At 34.5% G+C, this 9,803-nt stretch overlaps 2 protein-coding genes across 3 annotated transcripts; one reads left to right on the top strand and one right to left on the bottom strand.

Moving 5' to 3' along the window:
• Positions 1-2,177: 2,177 nt before the first annotated feature.
• On the top strand, positions 2,178-5,032 carry LOC104248769 (uncharacterized). The gene is made up of 3 exons (XM_009805083.2): positions 2,178-2,330; positions 4,162-4,705; positions 4,785-5,032. The coding sequence occupies exons 2-3, from the start codon at positions 4,173-4,175 to the stop codon at positions 4,840-4,842; spliced, it is 591 nt and encodes a 196-aa protein (XP_009803385.1). The 5' UTR covers positions 2,178-2,330; positions 4,162-4,172; the 3' UTR covers positions 4,843-5,032.
• Positions 5,033-5,148: 116 nt separating this feature from the next.
• Positions 5,149-8,722, bottom strand: LOC104248770 (uncharacterized). 2 transcript variants are annotated; one of them, XM_009805086.2, is made up of 5 exons: positions 8,550-8,722; positions 7,445-7,656; positions 6,405-6,705; positions 5,809-5,854; positions 5,149-5,715 (listed from the first exon to the last, which is right to left on the bottom strand). In XM_009805086.2, the coding sequence occupies exons 2-5, from the start codon at positions 7,611-7,613 to the stop codon at positions 5,707-5,709; spliced, it is 525 nt and encodes a 174-aa protein (XP_009803388.1). In that variant the 5' UTR covers positions 7,614-7,656; positions 8,550-8,722; the 3' UTR covers positions 5,149-5,706. The 2 variants fall into 2 exon arrangements, with proteins under 2 accessions (XP_009803388.1, XP_009803387.1); XM_009805085.2 differs by having other exon boundaries at positions 5,544-5,715; positions 5,822-5,854.
• Positions 8,723-9,803: the final 1,081 nt, after the last annotated feature.

The following is a 9,803-nucleotide window of genomic DNA, read 5'->3' as shown; positions in this document are numbered from 1 at the left end:
TACCCAGTTTGTAGATATTTTGTAGATGAATTGTAGATTATTTGTATTCTGATTGTAGATGCATTGTTTTCTATTTTCACAAATCCAAAACGACTAAAACTTCTACAAAATCTTCTGCAAAAAACGTAATTATGTCGAAAATACCAATTAAGCTACAATAGAATGGGAATTGGGATATTAAAATTCAATTTACCCAGTTTGTAGATATTTTGTAGATAAATTGTAGATTATTTGTATTCTGATTGTAGATGTTTTGTTTTCTGTTTTCACAAATCAAAAACAACTAAAACTTCTACAAATCTTCTGAAAAAATGCAGTTATGTCGAAAAATACTAATTAAGCTACAATTGAATGAGAAATTTTACCAATGTCGAAAATACCAATTAAGCTACAAGTTACAATCAAACCTCAATCTCACGCACTAGCACGTTAGATTTATGCTTTCGTGTCAACAGTCAGAATATATTTGAATGCTAGCGGCAGGTGAATGCATGTTAAAGCTCGATGTAGAGTAACAGAAAATTCAAATTAGGTGCTGATTGAAGTTAAAACACGAGCTTCTTTATCTTTATTTTTTTGGGAAATAAAGTAGTGGTAATTGACTGCAGTTCACAAGATTTTCAATAACAATGAGTGTAATCAGGAACTTGAATGATTGTTGCTCCTAATTGCAATGTAAGATTTAAGTGTTTCTACATCAATATACTGCAACCTTTTTTGAGCCGAGGGTCTCCTGAAAATAGCCTCTCTACCCTTCCGGGTAGGGGTAAGGTCTCCGTACATATTACCCTCCCCAGACCCCACTTGTGGGATTATACTGGGTCGTTGTTGTTGTACATCAATATACTGCAAATCTATGTTTTCATAATCATAGGCTTGTATGTTTAATAACATTACATAAACGTGGGTGAGGGTGAGGGTTTGGGAGAGAGAAACGTGGGAGGGGTGGGATATACGGTACCTTGATTAAGGAGGGATATACGCTGCATTAATTGTACCCTTAAAATATACTATGGTATAGAATTGATAATTTGGTATACTAAATGTAATTAAGTCAAACCTTAAACATTGAGGGTAATAAAGTTTCCTACGTGGCATAAGAATGTAAAAATTCCAATGGTTTAACTGTGTAGATTGGATTCAATTAGAGTACTTCGCTAAAAGTGGCCATTTGAACAAAGTTGAAACAAAGGGAAGAAAGAAGGGGTTTGTTTTTAAACATTTATGATCAAAATTGAGTCAATCGATTGATGGAAATTTTTGACTCATCAATTGGCCACCGGAGTCCGGTCAAATTTTGCCCCTGCTTTTGTCCGCCATTTTTGCTTCGATGGCTGTTTCTTAAGGGTAAATCGGTGTATCCACTCATTTTTCCTATTCGTTTGTTGATTTTGTTTTTTTCACTGATTAATTACGTTTTAATTTTTGTTTACATGATCAATGAGAATAGTTAATAGGTTGAGTTAGGTTAATTAAGAGTCAGCATTTACTGAAATCTTTGCTTATAATTAGAGTTCAAAATAGTAAAAATAGCACGGTATAGTCAGTTTTCCGACTGGCCAATCAAAAATAGCCAGCGTTTACCAAGTCAATGAAAAATAGCCACTATTTTGCTGCAATAGAGACCGGTCCAGCATAATATACTGAAGTTCGGTGCACCTGTGTATGAACTCTAGCATATTATGCTGGACCGGCATACTTTGTTGACTCTAGGATAATATACTGGAGAGTGGAGCACCGGTGCTCCAAACTCCAGTATATTATGCTGGACCGGTATACTTGCTGGAACTCCAGTATATTATGCTGGAGTTCCAGCATAACTATACTTGTACTCCAGCATATTATGCTGGAGTTCCAGCATAATATACTGACGTATTTTTCTGGTTTTGAACAGAGATTTCGCTCAGATTTATCTTTACATGAAAAGTGGCTAAATTTCGATTACTTTTGAAATTGGGCTATTTTTAAACGACCAGTTGTAAATCTGGCTATTTTTGAATTTCTTAATCTTTGTTGTGTTGATTTTCTTTTGGGCTTTCTCCTATTGAAACCGGATTGGGCCTGTCTTGGGCCATGGCACTTGGCCCAGACCTGATCAGAGAGAGAGTGAAGTAACACCTGGCACTTTTCAGTTGCAAAATATTCCCTCCCTTCTCATTTCCGGGTGAAATATTCCCCTACCTCTCTCTATTCTAACACCTATATACACTCCTCTCCCTCATTTTTCACAGACGGGTTTCTCTTTTACTACATTTTTTCTAATACACTCATATACATACTTGAACTCTGGGCCTTGTCTAGCTCTTTTCAGTGTTGTTTCTGCAGTTTAGGTCAGTTCCAAGTCTCTTTTTTATCATTTTCTCATTGAATGACCAAGGATGCATGCTTAAACTTCTCTTGCATTTGATTTGCTCAAATCATGGTTTCACATTGATTGTTTGATTTCAATTTGGGTGAAATAGTGAGATAGGTTAAAATGATGTATTTATTTATTTTCAGTTAAGGATTGATGTGAATTTTAGCTAATCATGCTGATTCCGGTTGCTCGCATCTTTGCTCCAGTTTTAGTATAGAACAGAGCCTGTTTTTCTGATATAATATGTCAATTAGGATATGAAATTCATGTTGTTAAAGTCAGTTTGTGCTGTATCACTGCTTGAGTTACTCATGTGTTTGTTAAATAGAGGCATTCTGCTAATGAAGGCTGGATTGGGTTATGGATGTAGCCTCTAATTGGCTACATTTGTCCTTTCAAATCTATATGGAATTATAGGAGTTTTCGCGGTACAAAATCGGCTGTGTTGTGATTAATTTCAGAACTAATTAATGTACTTTGCAATCACATTATGGATTTATTTTGAATACAAGAGATGGAGGATTTAGATCTGAAGATCACTTTGGTTTAATATCTGTTAAATGAAGTTTAGGTGGAGTAATTGTTGATATATGAAGGTTGAAGAAATAGTTGCTTTCTGTGTAGAATTTTATTGTTAAAGCTGGAGTCCATGTAATTCGCTGTGATTATTCAACGGGCTTTTGTTATAATTTTGTGTTTAACATAATGATCGAGTTTATGATTTAGGATGTTATTAATTAGGAACTGATGATAACATTAAGTAATCTGATGATAACATTAAGTAATCTATGCTTGTCCAAAGATTTTGTGAGCTATGAAATGTGACTGGATTAGTGTGAGTAGGAATTTGTGAATTTAGCCTTCCCCAGTTTGGGCCTGAAAATTGGCCTAACAAGGCTTGCATGCCCAATTTGGGGATACAATGGTTTCCACACTATTTCATCATTTGGGCTCAATTGTAGGCCCACAAATGTTTACAACAGACCTGGTTGAGGTCTGAACGTGAGTATTTCCTCATGTATAACTCACGATACTGTGAAGCCAACTCCTACCTATCTTAGTAATTAAGTAAATCCATCGGAAGCATTTATCAACTACTAAAATCAGCAGTTTCACGTCAACTAGTCCTTAGTCAATACTTGAAATAGGACTATTACATTCTTAATCAGATGTCTCGGGTTTAAGCGTTAGAAATGAAAATTCTTTTTGTAACAGAACACTTTTCCCTTTACGGATTTGTCGGCCCCAAAGCGAATACTGAACATCGCATGAGAAACAAAAAGAAAACTTTCTCAATATGCTAAAGAATAGCATCCTCAGAGTTTCAAAACGTGCAAGATGCTAAAGCTTTCTTAATATAAATACCCTGGAGCTGCACTTAGAAAACTGGAGCGCAATGCCTTTAATAGAAAGTTTGGAAAAGTTCTGCATTGAGTTTCTTTTAGTCTGAAAAAAGAGTAATGAAAAGAAAAACTACAAAAATATTTCAACTTTCGTTAGTTTGATTTTACTTTAATTTTCCCTTTTAAGAACAAAAATTGAAAAAAAAAACCCTTTTGAGATGCAGTAGAGTTCGTTTTTCAGTTTGAGTTTCCAATTCGAACAACTGAGTGGTGTTTAGACAGTTTCTTGTTTGAGTTTTGTTCATATTACTTTGGCTCCGAAATGTGGTCGTTGGAATCTGTAATGTGATAATATTGAGTGTTGCTATGATTGTATGCTGTTTTAGTGCCTAAATCTCTTTGTTTTTTTTTTTTTTTTTTAAATTTATAATGGATTAAAATCTGGGAATATTTATCTTACAGTTCCTCCAACAATGAAGGCGGAAATCGAAACAAAGCTATGGCTCTCTCTTTTTCTGGCCATGTACACAGCCATCACTTTTCTTCTGCTGGCTGATGGTACTTTTGTTCAGCAACATCATCTCGAGTATAGTATCGTTGCATTTAGTTTCATGATGGTTTTTGGTTTGATGGGAATGAATTTCCTTTTTGAGGGTGGGGAGCTTCCGGTTCTAGAAAATAGGAAGTATGCCAAGTATTGCAATCTAGTTGGCCCAGTTTCATGCATCTTTGTTATTCTTTTACTGCATGATAGACAGCCTATCAGTGATTGTATTTATTGGGTGCTTCTTTGTGCACCGGTGGGCTCATTTTCCCTTATCATGATGCTGAGGCCCGTCAGTACTGACATGGGGTCATTTTATCCATTCTGCATTCTGGCTTTTAGTATCTCGCTGAGAGACTATCACTATTCCGGGAGGACTTGGGCTGCCATGGCACTATCCCTATTCCTTATGTTTATGAGAGCCCATATGGAGACTAGGGCTATTTCTGCTATTGCTGCAAGGTATTGACGTAAATGAACCTATGTGTTTCTTTTTTGTATTTTGAGTTAGTGTTAAATCTTAATTTTGTTAATTTTGTAGGAAGAGGGCCCTTCGTGATGCTGTTGAGACGTCTACTGTTGATGGTGCTGATGCTTAGCGGAGTTCTTTTAGGGCACTACTTAGAAAAACTGCTACTTTTTAATTTTGTTAATTGGCTTCCATCATGTCCAAGTTTTTAAATAGGTAGAGGTTGCAGAGAACAACTTGATTGTGTGCGTGCTGTAAAATGGAGATTGACTGTTTAATTGGTCATGAGTTAAGTTCAGGCGTCTATCTATGTTTTTGGTCATTTGAAATCAATTGATAGGCACATAAAATTCGGACATGCTCTCTCAAGCTGATAGCTGTTTTGTCCAATTTATTCTTTTTGCCAACCAGAACTTGACATTCAGTCAAACGAGAATGAATTCTACTCCGTTGTGAGAAAGAATCACCACGGATTTTTGCTCACCACCCCGTTTAAGCCTTTCATCGTGTCTGTCTGTTAAACACAAAACCATACAAATATTTGAATTCGTCCCCGTTGTTTAAACACCTTATCAGTAGCTGTCACTCGAGTATTATCTACTTCAACTATCTCGGATGAAGGCAGAGGATTCCCCTGCCTCCGGACATGAAAGAAAAAAATACAATCATGGATGCTTGATCGATTATGACTCTGAGAAACAGAATCCGGAAATGAGCTAAATGCAACTTCAAGCTCCTCATTATGCGTTAGACAGCCCGAGGGGTAACATTCTTCAATGAGCTGTCCTTGTTCTAGATCAAACCTAATAATACAGAACCCAACTACCCACTGCTGAGCTTTTTCATCTATCTTTAAATTATCAGCTTCTGATTTCACCGAAAATGATGGTGATCTGCTCATTTCCGGCTACTTTAAAAACTACAACATATTCATACCAATAAAATTTGGCTTCCCATTTCTCATTCCAGAAAAATATACAGAAACTTGTATAACCTATTCAACCTGTAAAGTTAAAGCATCATATAGGAAATTAAAGAAAGCTCAGTTAGATAATGAAGCAAAAACCAAATAAATAAATAAATAAAACTAGGGTACCTGTATTTGGCACCTGAATTCAACAAAGATATATCTGCCTCGAATGCTGTAGATGGATCGGAAAATAAAAGCTTGAGTGATTAATAAAAACAAGTGGGTCTCGTTTGAGTAATTAACAAAAAATGTGCCCACTGATCCTGTTGGAAATTGTTTGCAGTAAATGTTTTTTCCTTTTCTCCGTTGATGCACAGTTGATACGGTTATAGAGTGATAAGGGGATAACATAAAGCTAGAACGAATGTGTGTGAATCAAAGACTCATTACATGCCAAAAAGGGAAAAAATAGCTCATAATTTATAAATGTAGACGAAATTAGTCCTCTACAAACACATTCAAATCAACAAGGCAGCTCCAACTCCTTTTTATGATGAGCAGGTACTTCAGGAGCACGATATGTCATGCATCTATAGAAAGATAAACCAAAGCAGAAGCTCAAAACTAAAGCTCTAACTAACAATTCTACGTTCAACATGTAACCAAGAACCTGCATTACTAATCCCAGCAATACGTCTATTCCCCCAATATCATACGCTATATGCAAGAAGTGGGCATAGATATAGAAATATGTGGTGCAGCATACTAATAGAGCGAGATACCCATAATTGAACTCCAAAAGGTGATGCAGGGCGGCTGCAATTATCATTGGAATGACCTCGATCATAAATTTCGCCTTGGCGCCAATTAACCGGAAAGGCATGTCGCGATGCCAATAAATGACCGTGAAAAACGCTATCATATGAATTATACAGCAACACATCGGGACAATCGTCTCAAAAATAATGGAGATCATGGAAACTTTTGGATCACCCATTAATAGCACGAATGCAGCGACCATGCTCAGCATGGAAACATTACTAAAATGAAGCCAATATATGTCATTACGCTCTCTGAGAAGCCCTGAAAGAAACACGGGAAAAACATATTCAGCATCTCAAAGAAAGTTAAGGAATTACAAGATCGAGCACTCCAAGACTATGAACCAGCACAATTGTAGAATGCAACTTTGCACCAAAAAAAAAAAAATCACCACTTCAAAGTCCAAAAGAGAAGCAACTTCTCGTCTCCAAACAGTATCAGCAAAATAAATTATGGCATTAATCTGCCACCCAAGCTAGGAAAACACCGTATAAAGCGAGTCATTTTTATTTGAGCATGGTTAACCAGGATCTTCATAAGCGACTTAGGAATAGACTTGTAACAACTGACAGAACTTTATTTTAAAAAGAACTTCAAAGGAAATCCTATGACCAAAAGGTAACGGCAGAAGCATGCACCTACGTGATACACTATTATTACCTTCGCTCACAGAAAATATCATAAGTTAGGGGTAAGGTCAACGACAAGACTATAACACACTGACTACATTGTCAAACTAATACATTCCTTCCTTAAGTTCCAGCTCTCTTGTACAATCTGAAATTTGTCCAATAGTGCACTAGAGAAGGGTTTGTAACCCCCCCCCCCCCAAACCCCACTTCAGTTTGCTATTTTATCTTTAAAAGCACAATTTGAAAGATGCTAGGATTGATGGAATGCCCTGCTAGTATTAACACTACCAAATTAACTATATGTTGGTATGCGATATATTTCAAAATTTCAAGTGAAGAACGCCAATCTTTAGGTAAAAAAGACTTACTACTACTACCGGTTGATGGAACATAGTCTTTATCCGGAAACACCCTCTTTATCTTATTGAAAATGGAAACCACAGTCTTCAAGCTCTGCCTGCCCTTCTCACAGGTAACGGTTGCAATGTCGAGGGACAAGTCACGGGGAGAGGCACACAGAGGAAGAACATCACCCATATGGTTGCAGTTAGATAGATACTACTTTTACAGATTTTAACAGCTGCAAAAAAAAAGAAGATAAAGTCAATCCTCTCTATAATAGCATAGCAACACTTCATTATAAAAGCCAAGCTTTTCCGGAACCAAATTTCAACATAATATATGTTCTCTACAACAACATTCGCTATAACATCCAAAAATATTCGAAACAAACGAGACTGTTATAGAGAAGTTTGACTGTAAATGCAGAATAAGGGGCAAACAACATAACCAGTTTGTATAATAACTCAAATGATCATTCAGATGAAATATTCACAATTCAGTTAGAGATTTATGATCCGAAATTAACTTCAAAATCAATCAAATTACCAACAACATTAAAAAATAAAAGTTCCAAACTTTGGAACATGTTAAATAAATTACAAAAAAAAAACTAGGAACCAAAGGTTGTATTTTGAATGTAAAATAAAAAAGATAAAAGTAGTTATCCCAAAAATATTATAGCAGAGCATAGAATCAATGATACCACTTCGGAATATCTATAGTAGGGTACAATTAATTCTTATAATTGGACAACATGTTAACCAAATTATACAAATTGCAAAACTATGATTTAATTATTTATTTATTTAAAGATAAAGAACAGAAATTGCAGAAACCATAAACCTAGGTTGAACATTTTTATTTCTTTCAATTTTATGTTCGTTTAGTTCTTGAGCCAGGGTCTTTCGAAAACTGTCTCTCTACATTTCGGGGCAGGAATAAGGTGTGCGTACACACTATCCTTCCCATCCTTCCCAGACCCCACTAATGAGATTTCACTGGATCGTCGTCGTCGTTTTATGTTCTTTAGTGTTCAAAGACTGAAAATTTTGCTTGGGCAAACAGAAAAATTATACAAATTGCTAAAAAATAAAATTAAAAATCTAAACTATTATATATTGAATTAATTACCTGTGTCGTGGACTAGACGATCAAAACCCAGCAACCTGCAACTGTTGAGAATGTCAAAAGAGGGAAACGAAGAAAGCTGTTGAGTTTGTTTTGTTCTTTTTTGTAATAAAGTGTGAGAAAGAGATAGGTAGATTTGTAATTTTGTACTAACAAAAAAGGGTTCAGATTTAAATAGAAGTGAAACGTGTCATCCTATGAAACTGGAACAATATTGGATTTGGATTAACAATCCTATTTCGGATATGAGTCAGTCTCTAAAGTCCTTTTTTATAGGGTTAAAATTAAAAATAAAATTTTACGTATTATAAAAATTACAAAAATTATTTTATATACTTATGAAAAATATATAATCATAAAATAATCTCATCATTACGTAATCTCGTATTATAACTCTCATATTACAATTTCGGTATACATAGTTGTAGCTAAAAATGTGAAGTTATGAGTTTAGAATTTTAAAAAAAATAATTTACTGTGTTTTGAATAAATTATTTTGTATATATTAAATAGATTTTTAATAAAAATATAAGATTTGAGCTAAAACTATTGAGTTTTTCAATTTTACTTGTCCGCAAACCAAACGAACCTTAGGGAATATTTGGTATGGTTTATTAGAAGAAATAATCATGGTACAAAATTCTGTACTTAGTTATAGAGCATCTAAATTTGACAAATTTGGAATATGTAAAATGAAATTGCATGTAATCACAAATAAATTTTAAAGAAAAATAATACTTCATATGTTTCAATTTATGTGAACCTATTTTTTTTAATCCATGTAAAAAAAAACTGACCCCTTTTTATTTTTAAAAATAATTTACCTTTATGTAATGATTTATAAATTATAACCACACAAAATATGTGTCACTGAAAATTTATGGAGCTACTAATTTTTAATTTCTTGGATATTCATTTTTATTGTTCAAATTGTGAAAGAGACGTACGGATGTCTGCTAAAATAGAAATATACTATGTTAATTTGCAACAAAAGCAAGAGGTTATGTATCAAATCATTTAAAAAAAATAAGTTAGGGTGCAAATTGTCAAAAGTCAAAACTATAACACATCAGATAATCAAGATAAAAGCAATAAATTACAACTTACAAATAGCCACGCCTCACATGCCATTGAAGTTGGAGGAAATTAGTCCAAATTCATTATTAACATACATAATATCATACTATCATTATTTTTCTCTAATTATTAATCATAAAGCAATCAAAACGGTCTAGCTCAACTCAAGCTTCGCATGCC

The sequence above is a fragment of the Nicotiana sylvestris genome, chromosome 1, assembly GCF_000393655.2.
Source record: "Nicotiana sylvestris chromosome 1, ASM39365v2, whole genome shotgun sequence".
Lineage (NCBI taxonomy): Eukaryota > Viridiplantae > Streptophyta > Magnoliopsida > Solanales > Solanaceae > Nicotiana > Nicotiana sylvestris.
Note: the sequence above shows the minus strand (reverse complement) of the source record. Positions and strands in the feature narration are given on the sequence as shown.

Excerpts from the sequence above, each read along its gene's own strand:
- LOC104248769 (XM_009805083.2), top strand. The coding sequence starts at position 4,173 with ATGAAGGCGGAAATCGAAACAAAGCTATGGCTCTCTCTTTTTCTGGCC. Across the intron at positions 4,706-4,784 it reads ATTTCTGCTATTGCTGCAAG|GAAGAGGGCCCTTCGTGATG; the intron begins GTATTGACGTAA and ends TTAATTTTGTAG.
- LOC104248770 (XM_009805085.2), bottom strand. The coding sequence starts at position 7,613 with ATGGGTGATGTTCTTCCTCTGTGTGCCTCTCCCCGTGACTTGTCCCTC. Across the intron at positions 6,706-7,444 it reads TCCATCAACCGGTAGTAGTA|GGCTTCTCAGAGAGCGTAAT; the intron begins GTAAGTCTTTTT and ends TGTTTCTTTCAG. Across the intron at positions 5,716-5,821 it reads TATATCTTTGTTGAATTCAG|GTTGAATAGGTTATACAAGT; the intron begins GTGCCAAATACA and ends TTAACTTTACAG.